Raw genomic sequence first — 17,491 nt, 5'->3', positions numbered from 1 at the left:
GGATAGTGTAGATGCCAGATTTTGACAAGTAAGAAGAAATCAAAAAAGGTGATATCTCTGGTTCTCCTGCATTTTCATCCTTTTTTAAACCATCCATTGTGAGTCCAACAGTGATACAGGAGTGAAATGCTAAATCTGTAGAGTACTCTTTTAATTGCAATTAATATAGTTAATTTTACTCTAACAGTAACTGTTAAATTAAACTAGCACTTGTTGATTTGTTTGGCCACTTGGTGTGTCCCAACAGACTATAAACAAAGCATCAACATATTAATACATTATAGAGTTGTTGAATGTGTTAGCAAACAGGTCGCTATTGACACAACACAAATTTGGAGTGGTGAGCTTTGTTTCCACCAACACTTGGCTCTTGAATTGCTAAATGCTCTACTAGGTTCACCAGTGAGTCTCTAACTGTATCTGTCTGTTGTTTGGTGCTGGTCGGGTGAGGTGGAGGCTGAGGCAACTGAAACTTCAGAGTTGGTGGAAATTCTCTGTGGCTTCGCCTCTACATGTGACCCCTCTCACATTACAATTAGATTTTTGGTTAAGATCATTTTCTAAATGGTACAGCTTTAAACTTTCTATTACAGTATTTAATAGATTTTTAATAGACTCTTTTCTTACTCTAGCTCAAGAGGAAAAATCTCCATGAAAGTACCACATTCATGCCAAATTAATATCAGTTAAGAATAAAAGACTGATAGAGAGTTCATCATTATACCCTAAATGCAAACAATTATCACCAAAGAAACTCAACAAAAGTTTACAGCTGGTAAAATTGTTTACTGGAAGTCAGACTACTCATTAAGCAACATTTAGCTGCAAGGGTGAACTAAGTACATGATGCACAAATGTTCAGCTTTAAAGCCAGACTGTTTAACAACACACTAGGTGTCTGAAAGCAGAACACACTTTTTAAGTTAACAGTGTGCGACATTGCAGCTGCCTTTGCACATCTGTTCCAAATGGCTGTGGGCATGAAGAATTTGAATTATGCCCTAAAAGGTGAAAATGGGATTTGGCCAGACAGCAACAGCATCCACTAATGAGCTTTTCAGGATATGGTCAATCCACTGACGATGTTAAGAGAAAGAAATTTACTGCTTGGGTGAATTTGTGTCCATGATCACAAAGTATAAGAGGATAAGATGAAGATATTAGCTCATGGGAGCAGCTTTTATACCAAAATACTTTGCACTCAGTATGATCTGTGTAACAAACTGGAAGGATTTCACATTAATACAACAGTAAGCAACAGTAACAGTGTCTCATGAGTTGTTTTAAACTGTACAGTTACGTTTATTGAAATCACTCAAGGCACAAGCATAACCTAATTTGACTCTTATTACAATGATAAAATATTTACTGTAGGAATCCTCTAAGACATACCTGGTTGAACCTGCGTGTGAATGCGACTACATTGGGGGCCAAACTGTGTTTCTCTTTCCCATTCCATCCACAGCTGGCCAGCTCCTGTCAATCAGCAAATCACATTAACCAACAGATTTGAGGAATGTGTGACAATAACCAACACCACCATGATTAATAGAGCATATGACTGTTGAGTTTTACCAAACTGATGACCGATGACAATACCGCATTTTTGGACTGTAGCTGATGGCAAGTTATCATTTGTGTCAATATGACATAATCTCAAATTAGATCATGGTCATGAAACAAACATGTTTCCCCTAAGAGCTATTGATTTTCTAAGGTGGGATTAAATAGAAGCACAAATCCCTCGTTGGGGAATTCTAGTGATAAGACTCTCAGACTCAGGTGCAACAGCAGTATTAGCTAATGCAAACCAATCACATTTTTTTAAGTTACACTCAGAGTATTTCACACAAAAACTCTGACCAAACACAGCACTGATTGCCTACTATTATAATAACTATTTTAACTGGGTATTATTTTAAATATAATCATTGTCAAATTAATAGTGCAGAAACGAAAAAAGTAAAACAAGACTGAGACTCTGCAGCCATACTTGCAGCTCTGTGAGGATGTATGGGGCTTTCAGCTAAAAGCTAACATCCGCATGATAACATGCAGGTACAATGTTTACCAAGGTTACCATCTATGTTTAGTGTGTCAGCATATTAGCATTTGTTAATTAGCATCAAACACAAAGTACACCTGAGGTTGATGGGGATGTCATTAGTTTTGAATGAAAAACCAGAGGATCACCAATGACTCATCCTCTGGGAAACATGAATGTTTCTACCATGTTTATCATATAAATGTTGAAATAATCTAGAGAATAAGAGAAAAATACGACTTGCTGGTGCCACGATAGAAAATGTCAGCCTGTCTCTGTATGTAAGAAATGATCATATTTTATATAAAATATATAATATCCAGCTTATTAAACACCAGGGAAAATGCTTAGTCACAATGAGCTACATCACACAGAATAGCCCATGTATTTAAATAGCAAGATGACTGATTGAACAATTACCTAGAAACTTCAATACTAACGAGATAAAATGATACACTGCCCTGTGGCATTTACTTTGATATGAATGTTTCATTAAACACACATGTTGATAAAATACTGAAATCTCAGAAAAACTGTGAATATTAAAACCTGTACATAGGGCAACTACCTGCTGCTTGGAAACAGGCAGTAAGTAAGAGAAGCTGAACTAAGTTTGGGATTGATTTAACAGCGTGTTCACAAATTCTTAGAAATGAGATCAGGAATATGAAATTCATAGCTGTAATTATAGAAAGGTGGAAAAGTTAAATGACTTGGGAGACCATGTTGGATGGACTGTACTGAACTGAGGACTTCATCTTTAGTTCATTTCTAATTATCAGTCTCTAATGTCTCTTTCATCTCTGCCAGGTTCCCTGCATACAGTCTGTGTTGAGCCCAATGTAGTGGAAAGGAAATCCTCCAGGGCAGAGCAGTGACTTTAATTTCATTGACTAACACAAGGCAAGGGCAGTTGTGAGGACCATTGTGGCTGCATTTGATGTATTGAAATAGAAAGGGAAGGCATTGTGTGTGGAGGGGTAGATGTCTGAGGGGTTTCCTGCAAAACACGCCTTATTTTCTTAGGGACTGTTTACATCTAAACTGTCTTAAGCTGTTTGATATAGATCAATAACAACAGACTAAGTGAATCATCAAATTAAAAATCAAAAGTACACTGAAACTGAAGTAATGGTAAAGAGGCCAAACACTTGACCATATGGGTCAGCCTTACCTCTGGCTGTATCGCTTTGAAGACTGGGGCGTCCATTAGTGTGATTTGGCTCTGAAATAAAAAGAAACACATTCATATTATGTATGCAGGTGGTTAGGTCAGGACGAGGTAATGTATATCCAGTGTGGAGCCTCAGGCAAGGTCCTTAGTGCTAATAACCTACCTCAAACATTGTCTTTGAGCTATTGTTGTCACTGCTTCTGATTGGCTCAGGTGTTTTGTGAAATGTTGTTTTGGTTTGTAAATTGTTGTCGTGCTTTGACCTTCCAGGCCACATAAAAAACAAAACAGCAGTTTGTAATTCCTCTGAGCTATAAGCACCCTTTTGGAAGGAACTTTATTAGAGAGTCAGCATCCAACTCCCTTTCCTGAAAATATATGAAAGCTTTGCCAGATTAATTGCCTAATAATATGCTTGGGTCTTTCAGGTAACATCTGATCTGTCTTATATGTTGTACAAATACTATCAGTATAGTATCATTTGAAGCGTACTCACAGCAAACTCCTCAGGTGTCACCTTCAACACATCAAAGACGACTGCGTCGTAGCTTTTGGCATAGTCCACACAAGGTCCATCCAGAGAATCAGAGCTGCTGCTGGCCTGAGACACACAAACATCAAACTATCATAGTAACTGCTCTATACATCTGTAGCCAATTTTCAGGGACCACGGGGAGACCTTGCATCATGAAACTGTGTACTGTTGCCAGAATGTAGTGAGTCAAAGGTCAACTTCATGTTATCAATCGGTATTATTACCTCTCCACTCTTTATTAGTGTTATTGCTGACAAAAATCACATTTCAGTTATCTTCACTCTTTATACCTAAGTTCCTCTTCCTCTACTTTCCATACTAATCATTTACAGCTAGAAGCATGATTCCAAAGCTAAAATGTTAAAACATTTTAAGTAGATAACTACTATGACTTTTGGTGCAGATAGCTGTAACTATGAGGTATGAGCTGACAAACATTGCAAAAAAGTTTTGGCTAATCTAAGCAACCAAGAGGCTTGTAAGAAAATTCTGGTGTCTGTCTGGTCGATTCAGTGGATGATATTGAAGAGACTGATATAGCCCCCACCCATTTCTGCCATTACATTACATATTTTCTGTCATTTTGAATTTTTTGCTAAACATACTTTTGACTCCTACATCTTATATCCAAGCTTCACCAAACATGGTTCATAACACTTTTTTTTAAGGTATCATGATTTTCCATGATTTCAATGATGAACAACTTATTGTGGGTGTGGTCAAATCAATTCAGCCACTTGCAACTGTGCCACTGTGTGATCAATTATTGATGTTTTCACATTTTTCCTGATCACACATTAACCATGAGGTGTACAAGAAAAAAAATCTTTCATCTGTGGATTTTACATGAGGCCACAAGATTTTCTGTCACTTATATTTGTTCTTACAATATACACTGTTGCACATAAAGTTGGAATAAAATATTTTTTCCTCTTCTCATGAAATGATTGTGACAATGTGATTTAACCTTGATAGATAAAGTGTGTATCTTCTCAAAACTTTATTGATCAATCTCTTCCAAACATATCACAGTGATATTGAAAGCAAAATTAACCTTTGCAAACTGTATTCAGGCTTAAACAAAATTGGGGGTATTGAACAATAAGGGCTTAGTAAGGGTTTTGTATAAATTTTTCAACCTTGGTAAATTTAACAGGAAACACCTATTCAATGGGATTTCATGCATAAGAATGTCCAATATTACTCTTTCAAATGTCACTCAGTCACTAATATTGAGTATGGTCACCCCTGACACGGATCAATGCATTAAAACATCATGGAATACTGTCCACAAGCTTGTTGATGTCGTCAATGGGCAGGGCGTCCCACTCTTCGGTCAGAGCCCGAGCTAATTCCTGTAGACTCTGAGGAATACTGTCCCTCTCATTAAGGGCTCAGCCTAAGGCATCCCAGGCACGCTTGATAGGGTTCATATCAGGGGAGCAAGCAGGCCATGGCATCTGCTGAACCCCCTCTGCATCAAGAAATTCTCTCACTGCAGCTGCCCTATATGCTCTTGTGTTGCTGTCTTGCAGCCTAGCCTATGGGAGGCAATGGTTGTCCAGGATGTCCCAGTACATGACGGCACTCATGTTTCCATCCAGCACCACCAATGTTGTTTTTCCTCCATAATGAATACCAGCCCATACCACCACTGAGCCGCCACCTCCTTGAGTGGTTTCCGGGATGTAGTCATCGCAGAGGTTCTCACCATGTAATTGCTGCACCCTTTGTCTTTCATCTATAGGTTCTCATCTATAAAGACAACATGTCGCCAGTCGAACAATTAGGCGTGGACACTTGGTCATTTGTCTTGCTCGGTAACCATGCTGAAGCAATCTGCGATTTACAGGTTGGTGGGAAACATTGATTCCATGGTGTCTTCTCCACAAATGACGAAGGCAGCTCGCTGGCATTTTCAGATTTCTACAGCACAGATTTAAATTCTGAAAGCATTTTAAATGTGGGTATACCACAACAGCAGACAACTAAGATAAAAATGACCTGGATAATGGGATTCGCTGGGTTATTATAATAAAATAATGCTTCCACCGAGTAAAAACAGATGCTTTGTTCTGGGCATATTACCCATTTGAAATTATGATAATATGGCATTAATGCCTCTGATGTTTCCCTTGGCCTGTTTATTTAGCCTTGTTTTAATCTGTTTTGAAAGTTGACTTTTTATCCTTCCTGGGTTAATAAGGCTCAGCTCTGGCATTTTAATCAACAGAACCAAGTGAAGAGCACCTTTTAATGAAATCTTACTTAGAAAAATGAGAACAATAGACAGAAAAACACCTGTACAAGTCATTCTTAAATGTTTTGAAAAGAGACTATGTACAAGTGGTCCACAGGTGGAAAATATACTGCTTTTTTGCCCTGCTAAGTATAGGACTAGCTGGGCAGAAAAGCTGGCTCATTCATCTAACAGAGCAGAATTTGTGCTCAACTGCTGGTCAGATTACCAAGAATATAACTTTGTCTAGAGATAATTCTGTACAATTAGTTTACATACATGAGTAAGAATTCCATGTTCCTCCATCAGTTCCTTTAAATAACAAACATTCTTGTGTTACAGCACCTGATTATTAGGGAGCACGATTCCAACACGTGAGAAGAAACTTTCTATTTTTGCCTGAAAACAACCAGCTGTTTGAAAAGCTGGTTGTTCATTTCACACAAAATGATGGAGTAAACAAACCCAAAAATGAATATGGTATATTTAATTATGTCTTATTTATTTATTTATCATTTAACAGTCCATATTCTTACAGTCTCACCTGTGTTGGGGATTAAAAATGTTAGCCTCTGGTTCAAGGTCATTGAAATATAAAGGTTTATCCATCTGAGAGCATGAATATATGCAAGAAATCAAGAATAACCCTCACGCTAGATTAAAGATTAATAATTACAATTTATAGTAATGAACACAAACAGAGCTTTTTCTTACCTCTGAGGTGACTGAATTGATGCTGGTGCCATCCGAGAGCCCGTTCCTGCGATACATTCTCATAGAGGGACTGGTGGGATACACAGGTCAGGGCAACAGAGGCCTTTAGCTGGGGGGCACACATAACCTGTCATCCATGCCTGGAAACAGAGGACACAGGGAAGTACTTCGGTCCAAAAGTAAGTGGATACTGTAAAAATGACACCCCAAAGTTTACACAGGTGTTTGTCTGTTAATTTGTGGCTCTTGTTACTTGTCTTGGTATTTTGTAATTGTCACATAAAAGTAAATAGTGTCATATGTTTACAGCCCCTTCTCCATTCTACCCCACCACCCAGGGAACACCCAAGAACTGCAGCACAGCTTCAACTCTGACCATGGACATCACAATTAAGCAAAGTTCTGTTAGGTTACAAAGCCTCTCAAGCACTGATGATGAAGTAGTTTTTCCTGAGATTAAACATAGTCTTCTCTGAAGGTAAGTATAATGAGAGCTCTTCAACCCACAGAGAAACACCACAAAAATACACCAAGGGCTTACTTTTCCAGAAAATAGCTATACATTTGTTCTGTGCAGATTAAACTATAAAAGTTTATGTCGACTGTTATAGAAGAATGATTGACAAATTATTATTCCATTTAGAGTCCTCCAAAGCATACTCAATGTTCATTTCCCATTTAACGTGTATGAGGGACTTAACTCTCTGCAAGGTTCATGAACACATCATTATATTAATTTGAAAATCCTCTAAAAGGTCTGCATTTCTCACCTTGCTGTAACTTGTAGACATTTTTTTAAGTGTGCCAAGGGAAGCCCAAAAGACGATCAAGTGTTTGAAGGATTTAAAATTGTTGTGATCATATACCTGTCCAAGTGTACTTATTAATTGGTTATGCCATTCTCTCGAAATACCATGCCTCAGGTAAAATAGAATTAAAATGGAATGGGGTATATCTGTGTATTGTATAAACATTTTGGAACTTTACACTTTTATATGATGGAATATGAGGAATAAATAAATGGAATACTTAACAACACTTCTGTTATATAGGACTGTTCAATTTGTTTCCACACTGGAGGGTGTCCTAAGTTTTTAGTCCAAGTCCTAATAGCTCTGGATTGAGCAGCCAAATAGTATAGCCAAAAGTCAGGTAGGTTTAACCCTCCATTTCTAGATTGCAGTTCCACAGTACTGTAGAAATACGTGTATCCAGTTTTTTAAAGAAGATTTTTGGAATTGGTATTGGAAGCACCTGAAATAGGTAAAGGACTTTGGGTAGAATATTCATTTTTATACAGTTTATTCATCCAGTTAGGGATACAGGTAGAGACTTCAACTTTCAAGATTTGCTTCCATTTTTTTAGAGTCATAGCCTAGCTAGAAGATTTGATGTATTGGTTAGGTATTTACACACCAAGAAAACAAAGCTTGTAAGGTTCCGAATAAAAGGGAACATTTACCCCTTGATTGCTGGTGGGCAGCTAAATTGAGGGGCATTATCACACTTTTGTGTGATTATTTTGTACCCAAAGATACAGCTATATCCATCAAATATCAGTGGCATTTTCATATAGTGCATTGCTGAAACAATACTTAAAATAGCTGATAAAACAGCCAGAAAATTGGAAGCTGAAAGCTGAAAGAATCTGAAACTAAGGTTGACTGCTGAAGTAATATAGAAAATGTCTGGAACTGGCTGAGAAAAAAGAGGTGAAATACAGGAGAAACACTTGAAAGCTGAAAGCTGGCCCAGTGCTGATATTGCATAAAGCAGATATTGTCAGTTCCAGCCACTGTTGTTGTACTACTATTTCTCAACATGTTTCACCACATGTATCACTACAACCATTAACACACCATAAAGGACACCTGGAAAATGTCATGTGGAAGGACACTGCCACAACCAAAACAATAAGTTTGTTGCAGATAAGCATTGTTTGAAGGTTTTCAATCCAAAATTGGATTTTAATGTATTATCAATAATCATTTATAAAATATAACAGTCCATTCGTGTTCTTGAACACAGAACCTACACTAAAAAATGTTTTCAAAGAGTTAAATCATATGCAAAAAACTGGAGTACTCCCAGTCACCTGCAAATTCCTGAACACTAACATACATGTGACCATTAGATGGCGGCATAGACCAATATCCATCTTTCAGCCACAGGATGAGACAGTACGCTGTGTCTAGTTCCACACTACACACTTAATTCTAAAGAGGTTTTCAGTCTGTGGTGCATTCACACTGTAAACATAACAAGTAAATATACTCCAAATAATCACTATACATACTAAAAACACTGTTGTGGGCTGTTGATGAACACAGTGTTCCAATGGACTGGTGAAAAGATTTTTTTGAGGATAGAAAAGACTTTCACACTCATCTTATTGGGAAAGTTTCCCTGAGATTCATCATCATTCATCATTGAAGCCTCTTCAAACATGAAACACAGTAATATGGAAAAACCCACCTTAGTGTATCTTGTCTTATCTAGTGTGTCTTGGCTGCTGAAGACACTCACGAATTTAGCGACATTAAGGCTACAAGAAAAAACAAAAACAAAAAAACAGAGCAGCACTGATCACATAATTGTCTTGTTCCTGTGAAAGTTAGAATTTATCTTTTATTCACTCTGTGCGTTTGTGTTTCTCTGTATGCCTTGTAACTGTAGTCCTCTAAATATACCACATGCTGCTGTTCAGATATCCACAGTGCATTCCTCAGCCAGGGCCCTAGAACTGATGTCCTGCCCTAGTGACTTGTTGTTTAGTTACCATATAAATGCTGTTGAAATTGTCCTTGACTCTTTCCAAGGTCTGGCAGTTTGCCACTGGATGACAATATTATAAGCAACAGAGTAGCAGTAGAGCAAACCATGTGTGAATTCTCTTTGCTGGAGCATTATAAATGTTGTTATTCTTCTGATATCACAAACAGACAGGACCCCAGGTGCAGGGTGTGCAAAGACACTCCTGAAACAGCTCATAACAGCAGGGTGTAAGATGCAGGCAGGAACAGCGTACATGGAGTGCCATAGCCGAGAGGCTGACAGTGTACAGGAACATCTGCACTGAGTATGGACTGGAAGTCCCAAGCAGAGAGCGACATGGGAGTAGACGTTCACTGCATAAAAATGTGGGTTCATAGCAAGAGGCATCATATAAAGCCTGCAGCTTATATTAGAGGTACTCACTTTTAACTAGCGTGTGCTAACCAATGTTAACGTTACCTAGGTCAGCTGGCTAACATTAGAACTCACTGGTGTCAAACTTTGTTCTTCTTTACCGGTAATTCATTCTACTCTTTCTTGTCACAAAGAAAGCAGTAGAATGACAACTGTATTCTATATATTCAAGTTTCATTCCATATATTCAAACGTGTGTTTTCTCTGTAGTTTCTGCCACATCCTCAAATATAAAGAAGACCAATTTTTTCCAAATCTGATAATACGCTACCCTTTCCAAGCAATGGACAGAAACAGAGATGCATACACCAAAGTTGCTGAACTGGATTGGAATCAGTAACCTTGCTGCACCTGCCACAGGGCAGTTTAACCATCATGAATCATTCTGCTGGTGATCAGTGTGTAATAGTGAAACTCACTAGAAAAGGATGAACTATGTCAGAAGTTAATTATTTGAGGGCTCTGAAAACCTAGTTATGATACAAAATGGTAGAAAAATCAGGCAAACAGAGAGGGGGGATTCCTAGTCCTGAATGATTCGAAATCATCCAAGGGAAATTTTGTTGCTAGCATGTGCAGTTTGAAAGATATGGGCAAAAATGATATGAATTTTGTTGATTGAGTGGTGGGTAACATTCTGAAGTGTCACGTTTGGTGCTTATAGGTCAACTGAATCAATTGAATTTACCACAGTGGACTCCAATCAAAGTATTGCAATATCTAAAATATGATCCAAAGAAATAGGAGGCACTGGACCTGAATTTCAAGTGTCACAGCAAAGGGTCTGAATAGTAATACTAATGTGACATTTCAGGTTTTCCTTTTTAATAAATTTGCAAACATTATATTATTTTAGCATATGGCTGCAACATAAAATATGAAAAAAAGAGAAGGGGTCTGAATATTGACACTCAACATTAAGGAGTTCCTGGGAGACTCCAAATAATGGTGGGTGCTGTGGTTAGCTCAGCTGCTCACATTTAGAAGAGTAGATCAGTCCTTCCAATAGAAAGATCGGCATTAAACCAAGAATAAGTGGCAAGGACCCAAACAACTCCTACTTTTTAAGTTTCATGTGGTAGAGAACCACAAGATGCAGTTTAATCTGGTCCTACACATTAAACTGTGTTTCTCTTTACACACACACACCCCTCAACACCCATGGAACAACAGGGCTGTTAGGGCATCCCCCCTGATTTGACTTGCAAAATGGACAGTGTGAGGCATTGCCTACTCTGATACTTTCAGCTCCAGTGTCTGGTAAGTTCTGTCTGCCAAGAGTGTTTCCACCATGTACATTTTGAGGTGGTGGCACACTGCAGGAAAATAATAGCAGCCCCTGAAATGTTAAGAAGTCACAACTGTGTGACTTTGCAGAGGGCTTTTGTTTCGAAACAACAATTTGAAAACACCCTGTTGAGGCAAGAGGGAGACCAGCTCTCTCTGTGTGCGTGCCTATACTGTATTGTGGTGATAGATAGGTGTGACCTGCCAGGCCTGCATTATGACTAGATGTAAACAGGAAGTTGAATGGTTGGGAGTTCAAAATACGACAATGTGCCTGTTAATTTCATACTGCATGAGTTAATTTGAAGTGATATTAAAATGGTTACAAAGGAAAAATGAATTTACTTATTTGAAATATAATAAAATCATATTAAGGTTGTTGTCTCTGAATTAAGTTTTGTGGCTTCATGTTGCCACATGTGCATGCTCTACTGACACTGATTAGAAAACTGTCTTTAAAAATAAGTAAATAAAAAGTTTGGGTAACGGAAAACCTGTGTCCTTTTGTCTGTCCCAGTCACAATAAACATGCTGTTCTGCTTGGAGATGGAACTGTGGTTTGCTGGATACATACAATGCAAACATTCACAATGACATTAACAAAAGCTAACTGGAGGAGGCAGGAGTTAGCAAACCTGGAGCCCAATCAATGAAACCACACTGGAGGTGAGGGTTAGAGCTGCTTTGAATTAAAACAAACACACACACACACACATACACACAAAGTTGTGTGTGTGTGTGTGTGTGTGTGTGTGTGTGTGTGTGTGTGTTGAGTTGAGTTTTGAGTTTGCTGTTCCCAAGAAACATGTGCTGGGTGGCTGCCCACCAAATGTAGCTCAGTAGAAGCTGTTCACAACAGACATCCTAAAAATATGTCTGAGCTTAAGCAGTTCTTTCTGTGCTGTTCTGATCCACTGTTTCACTTCAATAGAGACACAAAAGATTATAACTGTGTTATAGCCCTGTGTTTGTTCATACTTGTGACTTAAATGAATATCAGATCACATTTCATGGCTAAGTCTTATTAACTAGAACTTGTTAACCTGTTAACCAACAAATATAAGTTTCAGTGGAGCTGTAACACAATTGACATTGACATTAGAGCCTAGCTTCTATAAAGGAGGACAGATTTGCACCATCAGCAGGCTAAGGTGGACTAAACACTATAAAGTTTTTTTCTGCTGATATTGATCAATTAAGATGTGCACGATAGGACTACAGCCTGACCAATACTGAATTTTATTAGCCAATAATGATATATATGATAAAATCTCAGAGCATAGAGTCAGAGCATATCGGTATTCATCATATTTATTCAACGAGTCAACATGTGTGAGCACAGTTTACCAATAGATTACCAAGTTCTGTCAAGTTGGGTGGGAACTGTTGGTGGGCAGCCCTTTTCAGTTCTCTCCAGACATGTTCAATTGGGTTTGTGGAGGAGCTCTGGCTGGGCCAACCAAGGACATTCACAGAGTTGTTCCTAAGTTACTTCTGTATTGTCTTGGCTATGTCCTTAAGATAATTGTCCTGTTTATTAGTTACCGTGAGGTACTTTTACCAATGTAAATGATCTGAATACTTCTTCCACCAACGAAAGTCACACAATAATACTAACTAACCGATTGAGGCAGTGGTATTCAAGCAACTCCCGTGTTCTACTTGGTAAAATTACTATTTTTGTCAATGGAGTCTAATAGCAATTAATGAGTTACTGTTCTTGATCAATAATGAATCAAATTATCAGTGTTTTTAACGCACACTATCTGCCAACAGTAGCTTTGCTAGCAAGGAAGCTAGCCTTAGTCCTCTCCACTGGTACCTATATATAATTATGTAACCATCACATCGACAAAATCTCCCACAGCACAACAGGGCAACCAGATCCCCTCACTGTAGGGGTCAAGCATTCAAGCCTATATTGTTCCTATGGTGTACACCACACATGAATTTGCACATTTGTTAAGAATATGGTGAAGAACAAGTCATCTGACCATATCACTTTTGTCCACCTCTCTGTAGATCAGTGCCTATGGGTTTTACACCACTAAACTCTCAAATCTGCATTCATCTTTGTAATGAGGGGTTTAAGCACTGCAAGCCCTCTACACAGGGCTCCAGACTAACTCATTTCCACTAGTAGCACTGGTGATCCTTAATGAACATTTTGGGTGCGCCAGCCCAAAAGTTAGGAGCACCACTTACATCAACACTAAATGCAACACATTCCTATTTATTCCATCTTAACTGCATTACTGGTTTGTCTCAGCCCACAGCTGGGCTTACAGGAATTTGCCAAATTCTAAGATTTGTGGCAAACTATGGTAATCAGTTAGACTCCATAGAGACCATTTTCCTTTTAGCTTCTTTGTAACAATTTGCTGCTAACCAGTACACTGTAGTTGTGTGTTGCAGACAGGACAGCTGAAAATAACACTTTTTAAAATACTTGTTGAACAGGTGGTTTAATAGTTCTCATTGACCTTTACCTTTCATTGCATTTAAAATGATGAGTGTAGTTGACGTCAAGTTATATCAACTTAACCCGGTTCACTGCAGCCTCTCTGACCAGCTGATCACTCTGTGTGTGTGTGTGTGATGTACAGCTAACAGCCTTGTGCTGAGAGCCCCCAGACAGAGAGATCAGAGTAGCAGCGTAAACCATAAATCAACGTTGATGTGGCGGGCCACCACAAATAAAGCATAGGAAACGCTGGATGACTGGAGGCATATATGCAAGGCTCACTGGTGCTCCTACTTATAAAATTTAGTTGCACTGTCTCGCATAATGTGACTAAATGGTCACAGTCCGGAGCCCTGTATAATTTCCATCTCTGTGTAATTGTCGACAGACTGTTCTTGACAACACAGTCTGATCACATCCTGCATTAACATTCTCAGTCACCTGAGGAAGAGTTGCTCCTCTGACGTTCCTTACATGTTGCACTAATGCACAAGCATCAAATGTGCACTGTTGACCACAATTTCCAACCCCGTTTACTGAGGTCTTTCCCATAGTTGTAAATGCAGATTTCACTTCAGTCACTGTTCCAACTGAAACACCAGCAGTCTTTATAACTTTGTGACTCCTAATAATTTGTGACTCCTAAATAATTTTCAGGGATTAAAATATTGGTTAATCTCCTGCTTTCCCAGGGTTGCAAAATTCTGGGAATTTTCAGAGTTGGAAACTTTCCATGGGAATTAACAGGAATTAATGGAAATAAATTGGAAATTTGCAAAATCACAGGTTAGCCTATAACAGGCCTACTTAAATGTAGTTGAAAAAAAAAAAAAAACACTTTGCAGCATAATGTTGTTTAAAACAACCAGATTGTAAATGGAGTTGAATTTCTCCCCTGCACTGGTCATTTCTCCAGCACATACACAGATCATTTTGTGAATCCTGCTCACTACAGCAGGACTATTGAAGCCACACTACTGCATCTGAGCCCACACACTACATCCAGTCAAGTAAGGTTTGATGATATTACTGAGGTAAACATATTTGATGTGGTTATAAAGTAGCTACCTAACCGGTAGAGATACTAACAACACCATTTCATTGACAATCTGAGTCTGGTTCTGCTCGAGGTTTCTGCCTCTTAAAAAGAAGTTTTTCCTCTCCACTGTCGCCTAGTGCTGCTCATGGTGGGAACTGTTGGGTCTCTCTTCGTAAATATTATAAACAGTACAGTCTAGACCTGCTCTGTATATACAGTGCCTTGAGATGACTTCTGTTGTGATTTGGCGCTATATAAAAGAAAATTGACTTGACTTGAATTCAAGAGGCTAGCTATCATGGTGCTAGCTAGCTCAACTGTGATACTGTTTCTTCTTCAGTTTTCTGTTTGTACAGACTGTAGGTTACAGCTTGATTTAGCAACTGATTGAGGAGAGTTCATTTACTCATCTAACCTGTTTCTAATCATAAGCATCAATTATAAAAGTTCCAACTTGGAATATTCCCAAAATTCCCGTTTAACTTACCATGGAAAGTTTACAGACCTTTACCGGAAATTTTCCACCCCTTTGCAACCCTATGCTTTCCTGCAGCAATGCAAATAAAGTCTTGACAGGTAATGCAAACAATCCCTACAAGTGCCCCAACTTCTGCTGATTACTTTCAAACCCTGTTCATGAAGTGCAGTGTTGGAACAAACTGTTACTACACCCTCTGATGCATTATTAGCATTATATTGTTATCAAAATGGTGAGGAACAGGGTAGGTAACAAAGAAAGACAGACCGGTTGGTCAGGGGTTCATCCTATGGAAAGATAATGACCCAAAACTTTTGAAGAACAGAGCAATACACTAGCTTTCAAATGATAACGACCAGCACAGTCTCCAGAGAGCTAGTTTGAGATGGATGGACAGATGGTGAAAGTAAAGCAACCTACAAGTGCAACACGTTTGTGGGAACATCTCCAACAGTGTTGAGATAAAACTTCCAGTGTTTTATTTTCAGTGTCAAAAGAATGCCACGAGTGTGTTTGGCTGCTTAATAAATCAGAAATTTAGGATTTATTCCATGATAGTTTTTTTTTTAATCTTGTAATTATTTATTTGTTCTATGCTTTAATTTCAGAGTACAATGGAGACATTGCACTATTTAAATATCAGCAACATCTGTAATAATTAAGGTGTTATAAAACTTAGACCAGTAGACCAGTAGTGAACATCACTGTAAAGTATTGATATATATATTATAGACTATTGGTCAGACAAAACAATTTAATAGACTAAACCTTGGGATCTGAAAAATTCTTCTCTAATTTTTGGTATTTTATGGGCTGTATGATTCATCATAATGAAAATTATAGTTAGTTGCCGTAAAGAGGCAAATAACACATTAGCTGTGTTCCATTTAACAATCAAGCAAATTTGAAGCAATCTTTTGAAATGTTGCAAAAAAAAAAAAAAAAAAAAAAAAAAAATCGCATTTTTCCATCAGTATTGGTTTGGAGCAAATAAACTGGTCTGGATAGTATCTGCAGAGGGTAGCAGGACAGCCTACATTACACATGGCTGCCATAAACAGAGTAGAAGAAGTAGGGGCCGCTAACAGGTCGCCAACACTTATTGTTTCCAAAAACATTGAAGAAGAAGGTGGCCTTGGCCATTTAGAAGAGAAAAATAAAGGGAGGACTTCAGATTTTTTTTTAATAGGCCAAGTTGTACTTATTTTTTCACAGAACTGGCCATGTGTCATGCTGTCCAGAGACAAAGATGAAAAAATTACATTATTTTAATGGACCAGCAAGGGAACAACTAATCGGTCCAATGAGTTATATGGTCTCTATGTCAGATAATCAGAAAAAGTGTTTCTATCTCCCAATAACTGCATTTTTTAAAACCTTTTTTCTAATGCAATTCTTCAAAATGCATTTAAATATGTTGATGGAAACACTGCTCAAGGAATGTATCAGATTTGTGTTCTTTGAAGGAGGGTGAGTCCATTACTGTAATAATACAGCTGTTTACAGATCAATAATTCCAGTTGTGGAGTAGCCACTAAAATGATCTTTCAGGATGAGAAAGAACACTGTATACTAACATTCTGCAGTTCTCCTTTACATTCTCTATGTATGGCGATGCAGGGGTGGTTGAATGAGGGTTTGGGTGGAGGGGAGGAAGGGTCATATTCTGCATAGGGCCTAATAAATGCTGGAGCCGGCCCTGCGCCACACACAAACATGTTTTGATACTTGAGATTCACGTCAAGTGTCGCAGAGAGACACATCTGTGCGCCTGAACGATAAACGTAAACACATCGACCATGTCTGTGTATCACGGTCTGCATACAGTGTCCTGTCACGACAGCAGCCCCGTATGACACGGCGTTTACAGTCCATATGAATCCCCACAGCCAGGCCTGCTGCTGCTCTGTGTATCAGCGCTGCAGCTACAATTAAAGCGTGTCAAGTCCAGTGTGCTGCCTACCTTTCCACCAGTCAGTGTTCCTCGTTTCTGCTGCTGCTGCTGTTGTATTGTTAAAGACGAGAGTACGAGTCCACATCAAAACGAGTAGCTAGAGCCGCGGTGGTTGATTAAATCCAAGCAGTGTTTCCTCAGCAGTGTCCAGGGGGTTACTCCTCCTTTAAGGCGAACATGAAGCCAAGGTCGTAAGGTTTGGTCCGCAGGATCCACAAACCGTGCGGGATACATTAGACGAACTCATACAAAAATGGCAGTGACGTGCCAGATTATCTCTAGTCGAAAAAAGAATTGAAAATGAATAAATACAGACAGCAGGAAGTGACAGGTAGGCGCACTTATCCTGACAGCCAGGTGTATTGCCTAATCAT

The 17,491-nt window shown here is 38.6% G+C and overlaps 1 protein-coding gene across 6 annotated transcripts in view; it reads right to left on the bottom strand.

Moving 5' to 3' along the window:
* Positions 1-17,491, bottom strand: part of LOC108900739 (ras-specific guanine nucleotide-releasing factor RalGPS1) — a 109,957-nt gene extending 92,466 nt beyond the window's left edge. For 5 of the 6 annotated variants that reach the window (XM_051072702.1, XM_051072704.1, XM_051072703.1 and 2 more), the window contains exons 1-5: positions 17,127-17,491; positions 6,707-6,846; positions 3,715-3,819; positions 3,219-3,269; positions 1,393-1,476 (exon numbers count right to left, since the gene is read on the bottom strand). In XM_051072702.1, coding sequence (XP_050928659.1) covers positions 1,393-1,476; positions 3,219-3,269; positions 3,715-3,819; positions 6,707-6,769 — 303 coding nt within the window. In that variant the 5' untranslated portion in view covers positions 6,770-6,846; positions 17,127-17,491. Of the gene's footprint in view, positions 1-1,392; positions 1,477-3,218; positions 3,270-3,381; positions 3,587-3,714; positions 3,820-6,706; positions 6,847-17,126 lie in introns of all 6 variants that reach the window. The other variant, XM_051072706.1, reaches the window with a different exon arrangement.

Source organism: Lates calcarifer, linkage group LG9, assembly GCF_001640805.2.
Source record: "Lates calcarifer isolate ASB-BC8 linkage group LG9, TLL_Latcal_v3, whole genome shotgun sequence".
Classification (NCBI taxonomy): Eukaryota; Metazoa; Chordata; class Actinopteri; family Centropomidae; genus Lates; species Lates calcarifer.
The sequence above is the reverse complement of the archived record's forward strand: the minus strand, read 5'-3'. Positions and strand labels throughout refer to the sequence as shown.